Here is a 24984-nt window from a genome sequence, read left to right on the forward strand (position 1 = left end):
TACTTGCCGAACTTTATCCGAATTTCATGTTTGCCGAATTCGAATTCGAACGTGGTGACTTAGTATGATGCTATGTGACATGCTAATCTTCATTCATGCTTATAGGCTGCATATATATATATAAAATTTACATGTTTTTGTACTTACAAACCCAAACGAACCCAAACCCCTTTTCAAAATTTTGCTGTACCAGCGTATTGGTTCTTCGAACCCGAACTGGTGCTCGAACTCGAATTGGCAACCTAGGAAAATAACAATATTACACCCATGAGCTCAAACTCTGATTACATACACAAGGCAGTATATTGCAATGTTACTCGGAAACGCGTTTTCACCCTAAATGCACACGTTCCGCAAACGGAAATGGTTTCAAGGACGGGGGGACAGCCGCAAACATTTCCAAGCCGACCCTGATCTAGTAAAATTTTTGGAAATTGTCCCGGAAACTCGGAAACAGTCAATGATTTCGTTGGAGACCATTGACCGTCCCCAGGATGGCTGGAGATGGCCAAGCCGTCCCTCGATTGTCCCGGGCAAAGTTCAAAAACTCGGACTCGCCACGGACTCGGCAAACCAAAAATTTGGACTCGGACTCGGACTCGTGAAAGACTTGTGAAAGACTCGGCAAAAAAAACAAACCATAGTTTTACAAAAAAACATAAAGAAATTAATGCATTTAGAGAACATAAGAGCCATAATTGAAACATTACACATGTCATATGATCAACAAACGCACAATATTTGAAATTTCATCATTCATACTGATAGTTTCAAACTTTCAACTCTAAAATGTATAATACCAAGATTTCTTCAATGCTAATTATGTTGTTATATGGAGCCTAATCAGACTCGGAGGTGAAATTTTCCCTATTTCCATCAGCGCAGTGTTGTGCATTGCACACGCTCCCTGTTGCCGATAGGGTCCCCTTTCCTGTTTTGAGCTTTCGGTCGTTGTCTTGAGGTTCCGAGCAGAGTTTCTCGTGTCTCTTCGAGCGAGTTCGTGACCGATCCGTAAACTGATTGACGTTGAAGTAATGAACCGATAAGTCCTCCTGACTAGTCTAGCTCTCAGGCGTGAACGCCAAGAGCTTTGTTCGAAGTTTTGAGAATCGCCTTAGATAGGCGTAAGGTGGTAGGAATTGGCGGATCCCGCCAAGCCAGAGCTGCGAGGCCGATTGCATAAGGTTTGTCACCCGACCTTTGTAAAGTCTGGGCGAGAGATGATTTTCGCCTGCTGATGAAAGATCAAATTGCCTGGCCAAGTGCCTTAGTATTCTGATGCCTCCTAAATCCAGATTTGTGGAACCTAGCAAAAGGCTAGTAGGAGGTTCGACGTTCCGTGCAAGTTTTCAAAATTGTCTAAGGGGTAGATTTCGGACCCTGGGGGGAAAATTTCAAAAAATGGATGCTCCCTACTTGGTTCGAAAACAATGCAAAAGTTCTTTTAAAATGTTGCAAAGATAGCTCTAGGCCCCGAAAATCACTTTCAATCCCAAATTTGGACCCTGGGGCGAAACTGGAGCCTGTAAGAGGCACGTTTTGGTCTGAAAGTCGCTTCAAACGTCTATTTTTCAGACCCCGGGGCGATATGTTTAAAACACGATTTTGCAAAATGTTTGAAAGCTCGGAAATCACGAAAGTCCCAAATTCGGACCTTGGAGCAAATTGTTTTTAAAAAAAAAAAGATGAAAGGCAATTAGTTAATAATGGGTTATGGCAGTTAGTTAGTCGTCCCGAAAGGCAATTGGACGCGACGGTTGGTCGCATCCCTTCGGGTATTATATATTGCATACCTTTCCTTCTTAGTATCATCATGATAGTCGTATCTGGTGTGATGTTGTAAGCACTTGATGTGCATAGACTATTGAATTAATATAGAATCTGGTTCTTTAATATATTTCCGTTATGCTCTGTGCATTTACTTTCTACGTTTAATCGTTTACCCGTATGTGGCAAACATCTGGCATTGTTGCCTAGACATACTCGAGAAAGGAAGGAGCGGATGGCGTACGGACACGATGGGCCTACCCGTTTGTGAGATTAACCCAGAGGCCGACGACGCGCAAACGAAGCTCTACGAGGGAGAAGACACTGCAACGAGGGAATTCTCAATCCTGCTTCAGGTGGCCATCGATACCGACGTGCGAAGAGAGGTCACTGAGGCTGAAGTCCCAACAAGTTCCGTGTGGATCGCATTGGAAGTTAGCCCCGAAGTGAACCGGTTGATGAACCACTTCCCCCAATTGCTTGCACAGGTATCACTGGCACAACGAACTCGCCTAGAGGAGATTGCCAGTGAGGAGCGACGCTAACAAGTCCTCCAACAGTACGAAGAAAACAGTCGTCGCTGGGAAGCGGAGTGGGATGGCACGAGGCCAAGGGGAAATTGAATCCCGAACCCCTAGAGGAATAAAGAACATTCTATACTATAATAATGGTGTCGTACTATTGACACGAATTGTATCCGACGGGATGAATAAATAAAGAAGTGTTCTATTTTTATGTGTTGTTGCTATTTATGGAGATGTACGGGAATTAATGCCCAACCTATTAAACAAAGATAGAAATAAGAAGGCAAAAACTGAGGAGTGGGAGGCTGCACAAAGGGCCTTGATTTTGGAACAAGTAGAACGTAGACGGAGGCTGAGGCAACTTGCCGAAGGACGACTTGTCAATGGGTTGCCCAAAGGGAACCAAGGAGGTGTCACGGAGGGTGCAGAAGCCGAAGAAAATTTATACGCGTCGCCAGAACACCATAAGGTGAGAAGCCACGAAGAGTTTTTGGAGGGAACAAGGCTATGAAGGAATTTTGTCGAAAAGACCCGGGATCAGTTCAAGAACTTATCCCTGCACAGAGAACCACCGAAGGGAGCGAGCAGAGGACGTGGGTGAGAATGGAGGGAAGGGCAACCATACGACCGTAGGTGCAGAGGAGGCATAGACACACGACAGACAGGAGCCCCTCTTGTGACCCACCACACCAAGCGCGTGGGTACAAAACACCGTACCCCCACTCACTCAAGAAGGAAACATCGCCGACGCGGGAAGGAGTGGCGCGGGTGCATGACAAACACAGCCACCTCCGGGGACATGAACCCCACAGACACAACCACCTCTGGGGACACGACCCCCATCACTGGCCAATAGGCAGAAGCTACCGAAATTCACCAGCGACGAGAAGGAGGATCCCATCAGGCACTGTAGAACCTGCGAAACCATATGGGCTGCCAATGGTGTCACTAACCAGGATGAATGGACAACGCAATTTCCAGCGAAATTACGAGGAGTTGCCATCAGCTAGTACTCGTATATCGATAAAGCTGCAGTGGCCACATGGGAGACGTTGCGGAAAGCCTTCGAGAAGGAGTTCCGCCTACTCTGAGATGATAATGAAATAGTGGCAGAGATTTACAGTACTAAACAAGGACAAAAGGAATCAGTTCATGCCTACGGAAGGCACCTGAAAGAGCAAATTTGGAAAATGGAGAGTTAGCCGGCCGACGGACTCAAGAAGAGGTGGTTCGTTGAAGGCCTAAAACCCAGTTTGAAGAGGAAAATGAAGATAGTCCCTCCTTCGTCATATGATGATGCATACAATAGGGCTATGGACTTAGAAAGTGAATACAAAACGTCTAGGAAAAAGGGGAAGTCCTCTGAGGAAAATGATTCTTCCTCTGATGAGAGTGGTAATGAGGGGTCGAAAAAGAAGGTGACGGCCTTGCAGAGGGACATGGAGTGTATGATGAGGGAATTTAAAGCAATGAAATGCTCTACTAGCCGAACCGAAGGAGACGTGGTGCATGGAGTGCAAGGAGGAAGGACACACGAAGGGTACATGCGCGAAGAAGGCCTTTTGTGAATTTGGCCAAGTAATGGGACACTCCATCAAGGAGTGCCCATACAATATGAGGACTCGAAATACGCAAGTGTTGTTCACTAAGCAGGCCACAACATCTGCACCAGCAGGTACGGCTCAACAGACCAACACAACAACATCATCTGGAGGTTATTGAGACAACAGACGGGGTGGCGAAAGGAATAACAACAAGAACAATAACCGAAGCCATGTCCAGAATGAGGCCAAGGGCCGACCAATGATCCAATGTAGGGCCTGCAATCAGTGGGGGCACTTAGCCCGGGATTGCATGAAGGAAGCCACCCCTCAACACCTCTGCCGATGGTGTAGGCTAGGCGACCATGAGGACGCAAATTGCCCGAAGCTAGGAGTAAACCTTTTGAACATCGAACCTACGAAGGCAGAAGTGTTGGCAATCACAAGGGATCCAATGTAGGGCCTGCAATCAGTGGGGGCACTTAGATAGGGATTGCATGAAGGAAGCCACCCCTCAGCACCTCTGTCGATGGTGTAGGCTAGGCGACCATGATGACACAAATTGCCCGAAGCTAGGAGTAAACCTTTTGAACATCGAACCTACAAAGGCAGAAGTGTTGGCAATCACAAGGGCACAGGCCAAAAAGGCTGCATACCTAGATACTCGCACGGAGACCGAGAGGGTGCGGGAAGCAAGAAACGAGATCACAAAAGAAATGGCTGCACAAGGACAAAACAACCACGAGGCCACAAGCTCGTCACATACGAGGGGAGAAGATAGAATCTTATGGCAAATATTGCAAATGGAGGTACTCGTGAAGATTCAAGACCTCCTGGAAACCATGTCGCAGTTGGAAACGGCTATCTTAAACTCTATACCCACACAAGTGAAAACGAGGGAGGTTGCAAGCCCCACGATCAACCCCATGTTGTTATTAGTCAACAGCGGACGCCAACCAGCGGTGGTAGAAATGGGTATCTTGGGGACTACCTTGACAGACACCATTGTGGACGGATGGTCAGGAGTAAATGTGCTCCTGGAAGAGACATGGAAAAAACTGGGAAAGCCTACATTGTGACCTCCCACGTTCAACCTGCTAGGGGCAGATCAACACAGGATTAAACCCCTCGGTACGCTCATGGGCCAGCGGGTGATGATTGACACGCAACCATTCGTGCTAGACTTTGTAGTAATTCCACTAAAGCAGAAAGGGTACGACGCCATTCTTGGGCGTGGGTGGCTCATTGCAGCAAAAGCGAATCATAACTAGAAGCGGAATACTCTTTCCTTGGAAAATGTGGGGAGGAAGTACGTGATCGATCTTCGTACGCAGATGGTGAGTGAGGAGTTGGCATCCTCCTCCGACTTAGAATCCGAGGGAGACCAGTTGGGTGAGGTTGGAGATGGATGCAGCATGGAGCCCAGTGACGGAGGGGTGTTAGAACTGGAAGCATGCTTGGGGGATGACAGGGACTCCTTGAATGGCCTCTTCCACTGGCAAATGGGAGACTATGAATTGTTTACACCCTCGTGCAATGTATTGAGTATCGAGGAAGAACCAGATATATTTCCTCTAGGATACAGAGAGTACAAGGAAGGGGAGGCCTCTGTGAATGACAGGCCTGCACACCAGTTCCTGAAGGGTGAGCCTATTAAATATCACAAAGCCCATTTGAAGGAGACATCTTTAGGGGACGAGCGACGCCAAGATCATCCTTGTCGGAGATGACTGGAATCTAGTGCTGAAGGCTGCAACCTTCAAAATTTTCCTTGAATACAAGGATGTTTTTGCATGGACGTACAAGGACCTGAAGGGCGTGCCCCCAGAGCTATGTGTACACCGCATAACATTGGTACCAGGAGCCCAACCCTTAAGGAAGCGGCCTTACCGTATGAACAAAAATTATGTTGCACGGGTGAATGACGAAATTGAGCGGATGTTGGAAGCGGGCATAATCTTCAAGGTGCAGACAAGCGAATGGGTGTCTCCCATTGTGATTTCCCTCAAGAAAGAGGCCAATCATATCCGGATCTGTGTAGACTTCCGATGTCTGAACGCTGTCACTATTAAAGACCCGTTTCCCATACCCTTCACCGACAGCATCCTCGAGGAAGTGGCTAGACATGAAATCTATTCCTTCATGGATGGGTTCTCTAGGTACAACGAGATATCTATCGCCTAGGAGGATAAGTTGAAAACGACCTTCGTGGTGGAGGACGGTGTGTATGCATACAACCGGATGCCCTTCGGCCTTTGTAATGCACCGACGATCTTTCAGCGCATCATCTTGCACATCTTCGACAAGATTTCCGTAGGGAACTTCAAAGTTTTCCTGGATGATTGGTCTATCTACAACGGACATGACATCCACCTAAAGGCCCTTGGGGAGTGTTTGGAGAGATGTCGAAGGGCACAGTTGGCCCTTAATCTGAAGAAATGTAGATTCATGGTACCACAGGGAAGATTGCTTGGACACATTGTGTGCAAAGAAGGATTGAAAACGGATCCTGACAAGATTCGGGTCATAATGGAAATGGAAGCTCCTACAGACGTCACTGGGGTAAAATCTTTCCTTGGTCATGTAGGGTAGTACAGGAGGTTCATCAAGAACTTTGCTGAGGAGTCCCACTCGTTGGATAGATTGACGCGGAAAGGGGAGCCATACATATGGACGAAGCCACAGAGCGATGCATTTGAAGAGTTGAAAACGAGATTGATGGGAGCACCTATACTAGCATACCTGAACTGGGATAAGGAATTCCACGTTGATGTGGATGCTTCAAATTATGCCATTGGGGCTACATTAGCCCAAGTAGGAGGACACGGGTTGGACCATCCCGTTTATTTTGTGAGCAAGTTGCTCTCCAAGGTTGAAAAGAACTATAGTACCACGGAACGCGAAGCCCTCGGCATGGTCTATGCTGTACAAAAATTGTATCATTACCTACTCGCTACACCATTCACATTTTACGTAGACCACCAGGCACTAATGTACTTGGTAAACAAGCCTATTATCTAAGGGAGGATAAGCCATTGGCTATTGCTACTATAGGAGTTCACCTTTACAATTGTGGTAAGACCAGGGCGAAGCCATGTCATAGTCGATCAGCTGTCCCAGATCAAGTCAGGGGAACTTCCGGAGGGAGTAAATGATGATTTATCGAATGCACACTTGTTCCAAATAGCCGTCCTCCCTTCGTGGTACAAGAAGATTGGAGAGTTCCTGTCGACGTCTCGATTTCCGGAGGACATACCCCCAGGGGAACGGAGCAAGCTAGTACTGAGGAGCAGGACCTTTTCATTGATCAATGGCTTACTCTACAAAATGGGACCAGACCAGGTACTAAGACGTTGTGTCATGGAGGAAGAACTCCCCAGTGTATTGAGGGAGGCACACAAAGGACCTGCAGGCGGACATATGGGCCCAGACAATACCGCTCGCAAGGTGTTGTTGGCAGGGCTGTGGTGGCCAACCGTACATAACGACGCCCGGGAGTGAGTCGTGGGGTGCGACACTTGCCAACGAGCGGGCAAACTGTTGAAACGGGACTTCATGCCCCTCAACCCTTCACACGCACAAGAACTCTTCGAACGATGGGGACTCGACTTTGTAGGGCCTCTTAAGGCTAGCCGTATACGACGGTGTCGTTACATTGTGGTCGCGACAAAATATTTGACTAAGTGGGTGGAGGCGAGGGCTCTCCAGGATAACTCTGCAGTAAGTACGGCTAAATTTATCTATGAACAAATTATTATGAGATATGGTATACCTATTCAGTTGACAAGTGATTGAGGGGGCCACTTTGTGAACCATGTCATATGGCTATTGGCCACAGAGTTTAAGATTTTCCACTCACTATCGAGCCCGTACTACCCACGTGCTAATGGGCAGGCTGAGGCCACTAATAAAATATTGGTGTCAGTAATCTACAAGTCCTGTGGAGTTGAAAAGGAAGACTGGGAGGAGAAGTTACCCTCAGTACTATGGGCCTACAAAACGACTTACAAAGTGACCACCGGTCAAACTCCATTTCAACTGATGTATGGTCAGGAAGCAGTGGTGCTTGTTGAATTCATGGTGTCGAGCTTGCGAATAGCAATTGAAAATAGACTCGGAGACATGGAAAGCCTGCGGGAGAGGCTCTACCACTTGAACAAGATGGACGAACGTCGAATGGTTGCGCAGTGGGCCACAGAGGTCGCAGAAGCTTGAAGAAAAGTATGGCACGACAAACATCTAAAACGGGTAAGATTCACCCTGGGATAGCTGGTTTTGAAATACAATGGGAAAAACAAGATCAAACCAGGGAAGTTTAAGGTGAGATGTCTAGGGCCCTTCTGAATTTGCAAAGTCGGGACCAACAGGGCCATCCGACTGACAACGTTGGATGAAAAACAGGTACCCGAGGCTATGAACAGCTCGAAATTGAAACCGTACCGCGAACGATAGCCGCACCAGTAAGTCCTCAAGGATGAAAATAATTGAAAAAAAAGAATATATATATATATATATATATGATAAAAAAAATAAAAAAATAATAATATAGAAAAAAAAAAAAAAAAAGGAAAAGAAAGAAAAAAAAAGAAAAAGGCCACGGTGGAACCACCATACGGTGGGACCATCATGTAGTGGAACCACTGAACGGTGAGACCGTCGAACGGTGGGATCACTGAACAGTGGAAACACTGTCCGGTTGGACCACCGTGCGGTAGAAACCACCGCAAAGACACCGCCGCCCAACATAAAGAGACGTTGCCAGCCACCAACACTAATACAGGTTGCCCGCAAAGACACCGTTGCAGCACAAGGGAGCGTAACACAAGGGAGACGCAACACAAACACTATTAACATGCACACGTAGCTGCACAAAGCCACACACAGCCATAGGCCTTCAGCGAAGAGAAAGGAGACGCTCTTGTGGAATAAGGGATTCCTGGCATACTCGCAACCATTGCCTCAGAGAAGGGGAAGTGGTGTAACAGTTTTACGAGTAGCCATATCTTAGCTGGTAGGTTAAGGAGGCAAACTACAAGGAATGCATTCAACTGACAAACGTCAATGGCGAGCAAAGTTGCAGACAAACGTGGACAAGACCGCGAGGGTTTTACCATCCGGAGTTTGAGTTGTAGGAGGCAACGATACAAGCATCAACGCCAGCAAATAGAAACATAGGCCAAGGATAGCCACAGCCACAACCACGGGAAAGGTCACCACCGACACTATTATGTTCGAGGGTGTGAATGGAGCCGAGTGCCGCAAGTGGTGGCAGGAGAATGCTGCTGATCACGAAGTGAAAAAGAATTTATAGCGAGTAGGAGTTCATTGGGCTATCCAGATGCCTGTTTTTCCCATAAAGAAATTTGAGGTACCTCTGTGAATGATGGTCGACGTGTTTGACGCCACCTCGAGAACGAGCACGTTTGACTACGACAACCATAGGCTAAGGGTTTCCTTCACAACAACGGATTTTACGAGGGTATTTGGCATCCCAGGCTGCAATGGGAAGAAAGTGGAGTTGAAAGCTAAGAAAATGAATAAGGACACGAAGGAACACTAGGTGAAGATGGTTTCCCGCAACCTTACACCGGCTAAATTGGCCTTTGTGATCAACGCCACAAAAAATAGGGGAATGAAAAAGTCATTTGTAGCTGAAGGGTCGTGGCGTTGTATCATGGATGTCATGAAGAGCCGACTTATTGGGTCCAGCCATGCATTAGATATCGCCCTACCTCAGATTATTTGGATGAATGGACTTATGAATGGGGTTCAGTACGAATGGGCTACAGTACTTGCTGACAGAATGTGTGAGTTCATGACTCTACACCACCGCACTATGCCATTGGGTTTTTCTTGGAGGCTATATGTTCCTAGCTGCCGGATGACTAAGTAGTCATCAAACCGGTAGGTAGTTTGGCACCAGGGGAGCCACCCATTTTCTATTGGCAACATATGGATGTAGGGCTGACACCTACGACAGGGCAGAAGAGGCGAAGACAGGATGCATCCGAGTCTGATGACTTTGACAGCGGATGTTAAGAGACCTCCAAAGCCTCGAGTGATTCAGATGGAGATAGTGGGGCAAGCTTAGTCGAGGCGGTACGAGCATCCACACCCCCACCCCAAGTCTTGTTCGCCACACCCATGCTGACCGCCTTAGCGCATTTGAGTCCGCCTACGGGTGGCATTCCGTCCATTCCGGCCTTTGGGGAGTCGAGGGCGTCGGTAGTAATGGGGCTGCCATCAGGGACCGAGGAAGGGAGGACAAAGTTAGTTCCATCCGAAGAAGTCGGGGAATCCGTACCCACAAGGAAAGTGCAAGGGCATGATCAGACAGTGATGGCAACAACACTGGGTGGGGGGAGACCACAGCCCCTCGAGGAGGATAGTTGGTTGAGTAGGGAGTTCGAGATGACACCAATGTCGCCTAGGTCGGTTACTACCATTTCTCCCTCATGGGCCACCCCCTGTGCGCGGTGACCCTCGGGAGGACGTAGACGCAGAGGTTGTGGACTTAGATAGCGGTTCTCCTAGGGATGTGACACACTCGACGGAGGTACAGGGCAGGGAGTTGGCACTGGAGCAAATAGCGGAGGTCCGCGTGGACAGCTAGCGAGGCAAGGTAGAGTGCCACATAGAAAGCAGGTAGTCAGGTCGGGTAGACGTGGAGGCGTACCTCCAAGATATGGTGGGCTGAGGGCATACTTACTTTCAAGACCTGGTACAGACTTATCTTCAGGAAGAGGTCCGTAGAGGGCGGGAGGTTATTGCCTCCCTTCAGTCAGAGGGCCTCGACAGCACTGTTCAGGAGTTGGAGCAGTTGCTCAGGTTTATGCAGGAGGGTTGTCCGCAGGCATTTGCTGCCTATTTTGAGAGAGGCGGATGGCCAAAAACTGAGACAGCAGAGATGTTAGCTGCATGGGCAGTGAGCATGCCAGCAGTGGAGTCTCTCAGGAGGCAGATTGAGCAGACCTTCAGGGAAGTGTATCACACTCTTCACTAGACGGAGTCCGTATCTGCAGAACATCTGACTGCGAGGGTGGCCGTGGAGAGAGCTCAGGAGGAGTTGGCCACCCAGGTTGACACTGTGCATAGAGACTTGGACCGTCGGGAGGCGGCGTGGGAAGCCGAGAGGGCTCAGTTTGCTGCCGAGAAGGCATGGTTAGCTGTAGAGTTGGAGGACGCAAGGGCAGAGTAGGCGACCCTGAGCACTAGTTTGGTACAGGTGCAAGAGACGGTGGATGCCAAAGAGAGAAAGCTCCTGGAGGCTGCCCGGATGGTTAAATCTGCAATGGAGCACAGGAAGGTTGCTGAGCGGAACTTGCAGGTGCGGACACAGCAGGTGTACGATCTGCGTGCACGACTGACACCAACATCATCATCAGCTCTACCACCTGCTAGTTCAGGGACGCCCCCTCGACCCCCTTCTTCTTCTATACCTTGATTTTATTTAGTGTATGACCATCATCTCTATTTTGTATTAAGTCATCCAGAGATGAATTCTTTTCTTGGGGGGATGATGTTGTCAGGAATAATCATTATGTTATGTGGTCGTATTATGTTATGTTGTCGTCGATAATAATGGGTTACGACAGTTAGTTAGTCGTCTCGTAAGGCAGTTGGACGCGACAATTGATCGCACCCCTTCGGGTATTATATATTGCATACCTTTCCTTCTTAGTATCATCATGATAGTCGTATTTGGTGTGATGTTGTAAGCACTTGATGTACATAGACTGTTGAATTAATACAAAAACTAGTTCTTTAATATATTTCCGTTATGCTCTGTGCATTTACTTTCTGCGTTTAATCGTTTACTAGTATGTGGCAAACATAGGTGGGAAATTTTCCTAAAGTTGCAAGTTTTAATGTTTTTCATTGTTTTATTCTTTTTAGGGAAATTTTTAACAAGTTACAAGTGCACTTTATGAAAAAAGAACTTGTAACTTACTTTCTATTTCCCCCTTGATGCTTTTTGGCTTTTTAAGTCTTAATAGGGTTTTTTTGGATAAGTTACAAGTTAATTTTAAATTGCAAATTTAAAAAGTCACTTCTAATTCTTTTATAAAATTCTTATTTTAGTGTTTTTGCTTGTAATGGGGATTTTATTCCCCTATTACATGTGTTAAGTTATTAAAACTTGTTGAAGGGGTTTTATTTTCCCCTTTACAAGTTATTATAACTTGTCTCTCTCTCTCAAAAACCCGATTTTGTCTAAAATGGGAATAAAGTGACATTTTATAACTTGCAATTGAGTTTTAAAAACCCGATTTGCTTCATGAGTGAAAATAAAGGCATTTTAAACTTGCTAAAGGGTTTTTAAAACCCGATTTTGCCATGTGGAATGAAAAGTGACATTTTAAACATGTAATATGAAGTCAAAAACCCGATTTTTATTGTTGCATGCAAAACTGAAACTTGTTCTTTTTTCCAAGAACCTGACTAGCCAAGAAGGTGGATTTGTTGAAGATTTCAAACAAATTTTGTGGAGATTTTTTAGGAAGAAGAGGGGTTTTGGATTCTCATGCTATTTTCATGCATATTCAAACTCTTTTCATGCCATTTGGTATATTCGTTTACTAGTTTGAAGGCGAGTTTGTAGCAAACACGTGATTCTTCCAAGCCACCTTTTGGTTGATTCAGGTGCCACAAATCTCTTCTCCCCTAATTCGTTTTTGCTTCTTTCACCTAGGCGTGGGGTTTGGATAGAATTTCAACCTATTTTCTTGCATCTTCAAACATGTTTTTGCTGTTATTCTCCAAATCCGAGTTTGGGAAAATGTGGCAAGGGTTTTGGAATCTTTTTCTATTTAAGGGATTGTCTTCTTCATTCAAAAATTGTTTATCTTTTGGAGAGACATTTTGGATTGAAGCAAGGTATGTTTTCTTTTCTTTTTGTTCCATTTTCTTGTTTTTTTGTTTATCCATTCTAGTTGTAAATTTGTATATGTTGGTTTTGCCCTAAAAATCGGTTTTGTGAAAGAGATTTTCCCCTTTGCAAAGCAATTTGTGAATTGCATTGTTCTTCCCCATTTTCCCTCTTTACTTGTATTCGGGATTTTAAATCCTGATTACGAGTTGGATGAAAATAATTGATCTTCCCTTATGGTTATAAGAATTTAACCATCTTTTGTCGAAATTCCAAGTTGCGAAGATGAAAAATACCCATTTTTCCAAAATCGGGTTTTTAGAACCAGATTGCATGTTGAAAGTTCTTTTCATTTTCTTGAAAATGACGTTCCCAAAATCTTCCCATTCTTATCTATCCATATTGGCTATATCCGTACTTTCCGTTCACATCATTTCCCACATGTCCAAATGTCATTTTTCACTCATTTCTTCATTTTCCGTTTTACAAGTATACTTGCATTCGGGTTTTAAAAATCCGATTGCATGTTCATTCTTCCCCACTTGTATACTTGTGAAACCCTCCCCAAGATCCGAAATTGGTCAAAGTCAAGTTTTCAGCATTCCCATTTATTTCCCATCTTTCTCTCACAAAGTTGTGAAGTGCGAGGGTTGGAGGTCTACCCATTTGAAGAAGGAAAAATGTTAGTTGCAGCTGATTATGATGTTGCCTTAACACTTTTAAGTCTTCATCGCAGCATACCAGGTTATCCTTCAATGTCAAATTTGCCATCATCTCCCATTCCAAAGAAGATGAAGTATAAATATGATAAGTACCAGAATGAAGTTACACCTTCACAAGTTTCCTCTCCTTTGGATCATATCAAGGATATGGAGATAGGGCATGTTGACATGTCAGAATTCATTAAGAGGCTGGAGGATCCGCAGGATAGTAACATGCAGAGGTTGTTAGACAGCCACATTCATCATGGATCTTCTTTTCCAGTGGCTGCGCTAGTGCCTGAATTTGTTCTCGCTTGTGCCCATCACTTCGACAAGGAGACAAGAACCATTAGAAATGATGATGGTGAGGCAATAATCCGCCTTGATGCGGATGCTATCGAGAAAGTCTTCAGAATACCACCAACACCTATTTATATGGTAATTTCAAAGGATAGTGCAGCTGAGTACTATGTTAAGAGGGAAAAGGACTGTAAACACCACATTAATAGGTGGATTCATGAGCCACGAGCCGGCTTCACAAGGTGGGCTAAGTTGTACCATTGTGACTTTAAGTGGGAAATTGGAGACATCATTACTCTCCTCAGCAGGATGATGGGTCTTGAACACTCTAATGTTTTTGAGCCTTGGATGTATCAATTTACCATGTTCATAAGGCAGTCCCATCATATATCGTGGGGAGAGATTATCAACGATGCTTTGTGCAAACAACTTGCAGCGGGCCCTACTACCATGACTTTCTACATGAATTCATACTTAGTGTATTTGGCAGCATCACTCAAACATTTCCCTGGTCTTTCTACCAAGGGTGATCACTCGCTCATACCTGTGTGGGAATATTATGATCAGCTGCTTTTGAGACTCAACAAATTACATTTCAGAAGGGTTCAAGATGCATTCTTTGGTTACTTCATGTGCCAGTTTAACAAGACTAAAGAACTAAAGGGTGTCAGATGAAGCATGGGAAAGAGTGAATGAGTATGGGCGATTTTTACTTATATGATAGTCGGATGCTATAGTGGGCAGCCATACATGCTTCTTAGATACCCGACCAATAAGATCATTCTTATGGAGTTGGGAAGACAGATCATGGCTGTGCACGCTCATCAATCTGTCAAACATAAAGTCGGGATGCGGATTTCTACAACTAACCCATTAAAGATTGGTCGATATTCTCTTGTCACATCCGTCAAAGCCAAAGCGATGGAGTCTTTACTTGCACTTTTGTAATTACATGTAAAGCAACTACAAGTTGTGTTCAATTAGGGCTGTAGTTGGAATAAGTCATAGTTAGTTATTGAATAAGTTCTGGTGGTTGAGAGAATCTCTCAAGTTAGTTAGGATCCTCCCACCTTTTTCTCAAGACTCCTCTTCTATAAATACTTGAGGGGGTCTATTGTAATTGATATCTTTTGGAAAGCAAGCAAAAATTCTGCCAAATTTATAGCAAAGAAGTTTTTGAGCTTTCATGTGTAAATTGAAGAATTGAAAGGAATAGAAGAAAATTGCTGAAGCTTTGAGTCTTTGTGCTATATTCTTGAGTTTGTGTTCCATATTACCTTTCTTGCAAGTGTTTCTTTGAGAGCTTAATCAAATCTAATTTGCAGTCTTCGAGCTGCAAGTATTGGAGATTAACCCAAATTAGAGTAAATTTTCTTTTGAAAGGAGCTGTAAGACTATGTGCTTACACTTGTTTTTAAGAGTGTTTGAAAGTAGATTTTGTAAGAAATAGTTGTGAGTCTTTGAGCTTGTACTACTTCTTACTGTTTTACGTTTAAAAGAATAAGGTATTTTAGTCTTTGTGCTGCTATAATTGGTTCTTGATAGCATTAGTATAGAAAAGGGTAGAGAGGACTTCACATATTCAAGACTTTGAGCTTGATATCGTTGTCCCGTCCTAAAGGAAGTGACGGAAGTCTTTGAGCTTTGAGGAAACTTCCATTTCCTTTCTCTCATTTATTTTAAAGTTGTTACTGTTGTTTATATTTAATTGCTATCACTTTTCTGTGAAGAGAAAAGGATGTTGGCTTTCGTGAAGAAAGAAGAAAGACTGCTGTTCCATCCTATTTTAGTTTTTAATATTAGATAGATAGGGGGAGCCTTCCCTTAATTAGGAGAGTTTTACTCACACACTGTGGTTGAAACCACAATTTTGTATATTTTCCCAAGTGTACAAAATTTTCAACCAACATGCCTACGAATCATTAAAGAGGGGATTGGTATCTCCTCTAGGTTGGTGTTTAACAAATTTCTAAAAGAGTTTTATATAAGCAATATTTTGTTGTGGTTTTCTCCTGTAAGGACTTCCATGCAAATCTTGTGTCGCATATTTGTTTGATCTTGCATGATTGATTTTTCTATGGTAGTTAAATTTTGAAAAAGTAAAAGATTGTCTTGTACTAATTCACCTCCCTCCTCCTACCCTCTCAGTATAAGCTTGTGCTTGACCAAGAGATAAAAATGCAGGATCCCTTTTGTAAGAAGTAAACAACTGGTGGATAATAGAAATTCATTTTAGTTTGAGTATATTGCATAAAGCAATATTAATTATTTTATTTTTTAGCATATTATTAAACTTTGACATCAAAATCTGCAGCAACACCTCTATACTCATTATTGCAACCTATAACTGAGATGCATTTTAATAATATAAACATATTTATCCTGTAGCATGAAGAACAACTTCCATAGCATTAACACATTATCCTTGTAATTAATGCAGAGTCCACATTCCCTTTCTATAGTAGATTAATTTAATCCTGTAGCATAGTGTGAGATTCCTATAGCAGGTAATAAACATTTGAAGCATGCCTACAAGTTTGAAATATATAAATAAACTCTGTGTTCTACCAATGGCATCCTTCTTGAGAAGCAAGTTGATACAAGCCACAAACAGAAAAATAAACCGAAAAGAAGTGAGAAGCTGAAAACTAACTGGCAGATATTTTTTTGCTGATATGGGATTGCACGTGAACTGGATGCTCCTGGATCACATGTACAACAAACAAACTAGAGTGTAAGTAGGAGCAGATACAATAGTTAAAGAATATTAAGTTCTTGGGCAAATCAAATATAGCAATCAAATAAGAGGTCAATGGTCAGCTAACATCATAGATGCAAGACTCCTAGAGTACTCGGCAAGTTAACTTTTTTGCTCTGCGAGATTTTTTGCTAAAAACTTGTAGAGAAAAATCACTGAGTTTTTCACAAAAACTCGTTGAGTCTCTGGCAAAAACTTGGGTGTGTTAAAAAGAGAGGCCCAGATGCATCAGAAAATTATCTAATTTTCTTTTTTCGAGGGCATAGCTCCTAAACCCCACTTTCAGCCTGTGTTGGAGGCAATATTGTACACGAATAAAACTAGTTAATTAAGTTGTAATTGTCTTTGTTAGTTCGGCAACCGAGGGATGGTAGTTACGGGTGCGACGGTTTGCCCTCGCACCCCCTCAATACCTTTATATACCTTGGAAGGTAACTTGTAAGACATACATGATTATGAATGGAATAGCACTGCTTATGTTTTATCGGATATCGATGGCATTATTATTCTGCATTGAGTGTTCTACCTGTATGTTCTAACTGTTCACCCAGAGGGTAAACATCTGGCGCCGCTGCTGAAATTTATCCGGAGCACGGGAGTATACTACATGGCACACGGATGATGGGACAACCATTGGCCGAAGGGACAAGCAATAACTCGGACGAAGAACCTGAAGAACTATTCGAGGGAGAAAAAGCACTTATGAAGGATTTTTCTTGCATCCTCCAAGTGGTGATTGAAACACATGTGCGAAGGGAAGCTACCACCGAGGATGTTCCCAAGGACACTGTCTGGAGTGCACTTGGGGTAAGCCTGACGGTAAATCGGTTGATGAGCAATCTGCCCAGCCTTCTGGCACAGGCATTTTTGGCTCTCCAAAGCCACAGGGAAGAGACCTACGAGGAGAACCGACGCCAGCAAATCCTACGGGAGTTTCACGAGTGCCAAGAGGAGCGCAATGAAACCGACCAAGGGATGAATAATCCGTGAATGTGTACGGGCTGAGAGGAATAAAAGAAGAAAACCCCACTGTAGTGGCATACATTGTATGCCAGGGATGAATTAATAAAAGTGTTCTTTTCAATATGATGCCTTGTTTTATTGCATAAAGAGAATTTGAATTAATGCCCAATCTGCTAAATAAAGACAAAAATAAGAAGGAATACATTGGGGACTCTGAAGCCGCCCAACGAGCATTAATTCTCGAGCAACAAGTGGCACGCCCTGTATTGTTGGGTTTTTCTCACATCTTACACCTTGTGCAATTTGCCATCATTGGCAGTGCCACCAACTTCTACATTCCAAGATAGAGGTCAAGCCACAACTTGTCATGTCGAGCGAGGTGGACGAGCCACAGTGGACTCCTAGGATTAGATGCTCTAGTTCAATCTCTCCCCTATTTTTCATTAGAGCTGGGAAGAGGTAGATGTAAAACATTTTGATGTAGTATTTACTTTTAATTTTACAAAAACAGTTTGCTATTTTCATTTTTTTTCAGACTATCAGCCATCAACATTCCACATGAAGATGCCATTTTGTACCCAAGTTGCATTTAAATTAATCAAATATAACTAGACTCAGCATGTTTCTTTTATTTACTCATTTATTGACACGTTGGATGCATCTCCTCATTGAATTTTGCAAAAAGAAGTGCGTTTCTAATGAAATTTAAGCATTTTTTTAAGTTCCAAGTTTTTGTCGAATTTTTGCTTAGTCATATTTTTGGGCCTTGCAGAGTCGGAGTTTTTCAACTATGGCTAACATCTTGAAAAAAGTGAAAACTTACCTGGCTTAAGTCCACAGTTAATAGCAGACAGTTTTAGTTATTTAGAGATCAAATGACAATTAACCTTACAGTCAGTACTATGTAAGTGCATGGTGCCATGGGCAACTTTGTTGAGAGCACCAGTGTTGTTTTTCTCCAAATCATGCAATCTTCTTTCAAGTCTTCACTGGCAAAGAAAAGTTTGAGTTTAGATGTGGGCATTTAATGGTGTCAATTTATGTTTATTCATACACATTTAATGAGGTCATTGCGGCCATCGTGGCATACAGATCAGCCCAGTTAACAGCCATAGTAATGCTTTCAAAACTATTAGCTATGATGATGTAATCAATCTTCTTGGTCCTGTTTTGCTGTCTTTGTTACATCCCTAGCTATAGGCATACATCATATGATTTTGATAAGGGCTTCTTTTCTTGTGGCTATGCACTTGAAAATCCTGCTTTGTTTCTTCCCATTTGAGCGTAAGTTCTCAAATGTAAGGAAGTTTTTAAATTCTTGTAGCTTTCAGTCTGTGAAAGACAACTTGCTTCAAATTTTTAGTTGATTGCAAGGGTAAATAAACTGCTGTCCAAGTGGATCTAAAAAGTATGCTTGAATTTCAAGAGTGTTTTCCTGGAATTTTTTCCCTTTCTTCCTTTCATAACCATGGCAATTCTTCCTTACATAATTCTTTCATTCATTTTGCTTGAAGTTTTCAATTTGAAACTGAGATGGAGGGAACAAAACTGCGGCGTGATGTATTATCATCTGGTGATGTGGCACCTATTGCATCAACTAATGAAGAACGCACAAGCATTCATTCTCTTCTTTCTGGACGTGAGGAGATGTTTGCCTTCCGGAGAGCAGTATGCATTCTAATGTGCTTAAGTATTTTTGAGCTTTATTTTAAATCGTTTCTTGAAGTTTGCTCATTTTGTCACTCCACAGGTATCAAGGCTGATAGAAATGCAAACACCAGCATATCTTGAAGGAGTGAGGCTTCACCCTCAGTTTCAAGGAATTTAGTAAGTCTTAACATGTGGGTCATTGCTTAGTTTCTTGCCAAGAAAATTATCCCTCTAGTACAGCTACTTATATAGTCCGCATTTTATGGTATGAAAGTTGTGTCCTTTCTTCCGAGAATTCTAATGTGTCCTTCTGGCCAGATTTAGTCATTTACTAATTCCTTGAATTTATTCTCTTGCATTGCTAGAATTTTTTCTCAGAAGTAACTAGAAAGCTTGAAGCAAAAGTATGTCTGAAGTCATATTTTAGTTCTAAAATATGTCTGAAGTCATGTTTTAATTCTATCTTATTGCAGTAATAATCAATTATCCTTGTTTCGAGGTATTATAATTTAAACCTCAAACATCTCTGATGCATGTATTAATATTTGTGCTGCCTTCCCATTTGTGGCAGCAAAAATTGAGAACATACTAATGCATTTATTGAAAGTAATAAGGCGTTATTTCATCTTCTACAAATATGTTCATCTCTATAGTACTTTTTCTTATATATGATAGTGCATCCGGCCCATCAGAATACACCAGAAGTACCAGTCATAAGATAGTTCATCCTTTATGTATGATTTTCCTATTTTAAATTAGAAGAAAATATAACTTTCTTTCAAGCAAATTCAGCAGCTATCACGTGCATATCAAATATCTCAATTGCATAGGGCTTTTGTTGTTTTCTCTGTTCAGGCCAATGTTGTTGCTGGTGGTTTGAGTTTTGTCCATGTTTTCTCGACTTTGTGCTGGCTCTGGACTCTTCTTGGCCTGAACAGAGCAAACAACCAAAAGCCATATGCAATTGAGATATTTGATATGCACGTGATAGCTGCTGAGTTTGTTTGAAAGCAAGTTATATTTTCTTGGCAGCCTGTCTGATAGTTGTAAGTCACTTTAAGGGCAAGTTGCAATTGCTCTGCAAACTTTCAGTGAACAATCATACGCAAGCATAGAAAAAGCTTTGCATAACTAAAAATTGTGTTGCTATTTTATTTATGTGCAATCTCGCTATTTGTTGATTTTCAAAAGTGTATCAGTCTGCTATCATTAGACTTGTCACATTTGCTACAATGTTGAACACTTCTCTCCTGCACGGGCAGCAGCATTTTTTGGTGCTCAGATACCATGCGAGAGAGAAGCATTGAAAATTGTAGCAGAAGCAACAAGTCTAGTGATAGCAGTGTGATACACATTTGAAAATCAACAAATAGCCAGATCAAGCACATAAAGAATCTCTAGGAACACAATGTTTAATTATGCAAAGCTTTTTCTGTTCTAGCATATGATTGTTCACTGTAAAGTTGCAAAGCAATTGCATCAAGCTGCTCACGTTTGACTACAACTCTTCTAGATTAGAGTTTCCAAGTTATAAAACAGCAGTTTGCGGTTCTCTCTTACTTTTCCTTTCGTCTATCGTTTTTCTCTTGGCAAAGAAGAATGGGATCATTTTGTGTTTTCCTCTCACTTTGTCTATGTCTATTTTTTCCGGGCAAAGAAGGAATAGTTGAATCAGAAACATTCGATAAGATTCAGGGCATTTTACAAGGTTTATTGGATGGCTAAAATTGCTACTACAAAAGAGATTTGGCACACAGACAAACTGAAAAATATAAAAATGCTTTGCAGTCAAATATATGTGAAATGCAATTAACATCTATAATAATCAGAGTTGCTAATAATAAAACAGAACTTAGGAACACAGATTAGTGTAGAAATTGGGAGAGGCATATATAAAGGTGAAACTGGGAAAAGATGTTGCTGAGGTCACAAGAGATTACATTTCGAGATCCTCATATCTGTAGATAAAGTCCATGTCGCGAAAAATTTAAAAACAGCCTTCCCTTCAAAAAAGTGTTGTTATATATATATATATCAAAATAACATTCGTGTTTTCTATTCGGCAACCATGAGAAGCACTACCGAAGAATAAAATTAGTGCTCTTGCCAACCTAAAATGTGGATTGCACTCGCAAATCTAAAAATGCTGAACATAAAAAATTCTCCAAACGTTGTGCTAAAATATATTTATTGTTGTATTGAACATAGAATTTACTACAAGTGGGTGGGCTAAAATATTTACGAGGAAATAACTTTCAACACACCGTGTGCTACGTACATTGGTTAGACCCAATGAGCAACTCTATGCATGGCTCGTTTCTTTATTTGAGGCTTTCCTGACTTGAATTTAATTATACTTCAGGGAAATTACTACTTCATTTATGTGACATACAAAATTTCCAATTCACTACATCAGATACGTGTGTACATATAAAATATCCAATTTAAATAGATATAATTATAATTTTTTATCATAAATACAATTATTATTATAATAAATTAGATATTATAATTTCCAATCAAAATCTCTTAAGATTCATATAATTTTGAATAATTTTTACAAATAACAGATTCAATATTTATTTGAATCAAATTACTTGAGCAACCACTTTTACTCTAGGAAGGTTTTAGTGGTCCTAGCTCTTAAAGTCGGACTATGTTCTAGGAGAGATTAGTAAATTTTAGAACAACATGATCTAAACTATATACACACTTGTAATGAAACTCACATTAAAAAACCTTTGCAAAATAAACTCTAGGTGAAATCTTTGATCTTTTAACTTTATCAATTTGATTATTTATGTGCATCATAACATAAATCTTATATTTTTTTTCTATATAAATTTTGTAAAACTTTTTTTTATGATTATATAGCACTTAATGAATGATATTGTAGTGTCAAAAACTGCATACTCGTGCAATTTCACATATCTAGATTTGAAAATTAATGATAAAATTTTATAATTGGAATTCAAAGATTTAATCTCACGACCAGTAAAGACAAAGTATTATTAACTTACAGTTTGATAATCTTGAAAATTCCTTTGTATTATAGTGCTATGCGTAGATGTCGATGTGGTGCACTAGGGTCCTGTGAGTTTTCGAGATTCAAAAGTGTACTTTCTATGTGGTTCATTTATGACATGTCTCGTAATGCCTAGACAAGAAAATAACGATTTCTCCTACTTGTTGGACAAAACTAAATTCTTCTCATTTTTCTTAGAAGATTTCTTTCACTTGCTCTAGCAAGTGAAGTTCTGACTTTAAGAAACAAAATTTTATCAAAATCTTCTTAGCCATTACAACATTGAACTCATGTAATTTCCATAGTCCATAATGTTAGCTTTTCTCATTTATAATTTTGACCTGTGTGTGATACTTTTCATCATCTGATTGATGAAATGAGATTTCCACAATCCATAGATTATCTATATTCAAGCTCCTAGATCATACTTTTCATACAACATCATCATCGTTTTGGATCATACTACATGATCCATCATTAAGATGAAGTAAATAGTTAGAGAGCACAATGAAAGGATATCTATAGCTTGAAAAAATTAAATAGATGTAGGGGGGTGGATGCTAGGGGTTGGGGGAAAAAGACAGAAAGGTAAAAAATATAAACACTATTAATGGCAAAAAATAACTTAAAAAGGATGCCAAAAGCATCTACAAAGAAAGAGATAGCTAAAGCATCAAAATAATATGAGATACCCAAACACACACTAATAAATGTGTGAAAGAATACATTACTAATATACTAAAATACAAATAAGCAGAAAAAAAGCTAAAAAGAAAATACAAACAAACATACATACAGAGTATAAAAATATGCAGATACACAAGTTTATAGTAAAACTTAAAATAACAATCGACAACTACACACTACAAAAAAATAAAAATAAGAACTAAATAAAATTTAAAAACTAAAATAAAATAAAATAATAAGAAAGAAAGACAAGCTTAAAGCTTAAATTAAAAAGCTTAGACAAAAAATAAAAAAATAAATAATATATTATAATGTTTATTCTTGCTTATTTATAACATTATATTGTCTAATTTTTGTTTTTGTCCTAGCCTTTTAATTTAAGCTTGAGGCTTTTGTCTTTCTTTCTTATTATTTTATTTTATTGCTCTTTTTGGTATTTTATTTAGTTCTTATATTTTTTGTTTGTAGCATTTAGTTGTCAATTATTATTTTTAGTTTCATTATAAACTTGTTTATTGGCATATTTTTATGCTTGTGTGTATGTATGTATGTATGTATGTATGTATGCTTGTGTGTATGTATATATGTATGCATTTTTCTTTTAGTTTATTTTTTGTTTATTTGTATTTTTGTATTTTTTTTAATAAGTAAATAGCTGCAGGGGGGTAGCACCCATTTATATTAATATAAGAGATTTTTTACATAGAGATATAGAAAGACTAGACTTCAACACCATACTCAGCCACTAATCTGCCCTGCAGACCTCATAATGGGCCAACTACACAAGTATTACATCCAACAGTATCAACGGAATTTGCCACTAACCAACCCTCGCAAGCTATAACCAAACTATACACGAAACTAGAAATAAGCAGAAACATAAAAAACCTTAGCACAATCAACATTCAAGGTTCTTGCCCAACAAATACAGAGAAGACAAAACAAGGTCATAATCTTCACATGGCATCGACATCCGCATCCTCAGGCTCAATGGCATCTAGGACGCCCACCACATCTTCCTCCAAGTCTTGATCAAGCTCCTCCTTGGATTTCTGACCCATAACAACTCTCAAGACCACCGGGCACTTCAAACCACAATCTGCGTGTGCTTCTGAATCCACCATTTCTTCAGGGAGACGACAATCATCCGGGATCCACTCCTCGCCGCGACCAAAACCCCACTCATTCTCAAGGTCTTCCTCTTCATTATCCAAAATTCCAATGTCTTGCCTTCCACCCAATCCCTCCTTCAAAACATACTGCCTCCTCCAAGATTTGCTAAAACTGGGTAGGATACCTATGGATTTTAGCAAGAAGGAAATATTTCAGTCCTTCGTTTCCCATTCTGCTACCATACTTTCTTGGTCAAGAGATTGCACTACAACAAATTTCTTTACCTTAGCACCCACACCAATAGACACGTAGTAATTTTGAGGAAAGCGGGGTGCACAAATTTTCATCGACATTGTCTAAGACTATGTCAATCTCCCCCATAAAATAATGCTTGAAGATCATCTAAGTGATCTTTTTAACTCTCGGCTTACTCACCCCCATATAGATTAGCATGGATACAAACATGGCAGGGATGTTCGAATTTACCCAATATCGTTGATAAGCTCTGAGAAATTCCCCCCCTAAAACCCTTTTCACAACATGTAGAATGAGAGGGTGTTTAGTGGCCATTACTACTAACAGTCGCTTGTCAGAGATTTCCCCCAGAAATGCCATATGGCGTTTTGTAGCATCCAACATGATAGGTGTGTCCATCCCTTCCTATACCCAATTTCACAACCCAACCACTTGAACCTAGCTCTCAACTACCAAATACAATGTGAAAAAAATAAAAATGGAAAGCCTATAAATAAACACTTCCATTTAATGTCATGATTGTCGAAATAATATGAAAAGTCCAATTACTCACATCATTAATTGCTCCTTCGTGCCACACTATTTCCAAGCCATCAGACCTTAAGGTAACAATGAGCTTGATGATTCGGCTCAGTTAATCATGTCAAATCATACCTAGCTGGAGCATACGAAAAAATGAATGCTTTAATCCACCTGTCCTAAGACGCAACCGAGAGAGAATAATACCATATCAAGTAATTATTAAGACACCAAGCCCGTCCAGATGGTCTCATGATGTGACCATCAATACAAAGTGATTATGAGCTGATTGACAGTGCTGTCGCTTTTGCC

The 24984-nt window shown here is 41.2% G+C and overlaps 1 protein-coding gene across 10 annotated transcripts in view; it reads left to right on the forward strand.

Annotated features, from left to right (window-relative positions):
* Positions 1 to 19700, forward strand: part of LOC131036686 (uncharacterized) — a 176255-nt gene extending 156555 nt beyond the window's left edge. For 6 of the 10 annotated variants that reach the window (XM_057968639.2, XM_057968640.2, XM_057968636.2 and 3 more), the window contains 2 exons: positions 18938 to 19091; positions 19174 to 19700. In XM_057968639.2, coding sequence (XP_057824622.2) covers positions 18938 to 19091; positions 19174 to 19251 — 232 coding nt within the window. In that variant the 3' untranslated portion in view covers positions 19252 to 19700. Of the gene's footprint in view, positions 1 to 18195; positions 18907 to 18937; positions 19092 to 19173 lie in introns of those variants that run through there. The other 4 variants (XR_009104131.2, XM_057968638.2, XM_057968643.2 and 1 more) reach the window with 4 other exon arrangements.
* Positions 19701 to 24984: the final 5284 nt, after the last annotated feature.

This window comes from Cryptomeria japonica, chromosome 1 (assembly GCF_030272615.1).
Source record: "Cryptomeria japonica chromosome 1, Sugi_1.0, whole genome shotgun sequence".
NCBI lineage: Eukaryota > Viridiplantae > Streptophyta > Pinopsida > Cupressales > Cupressaceae > Cryptomeria > Cryptomeria japonica.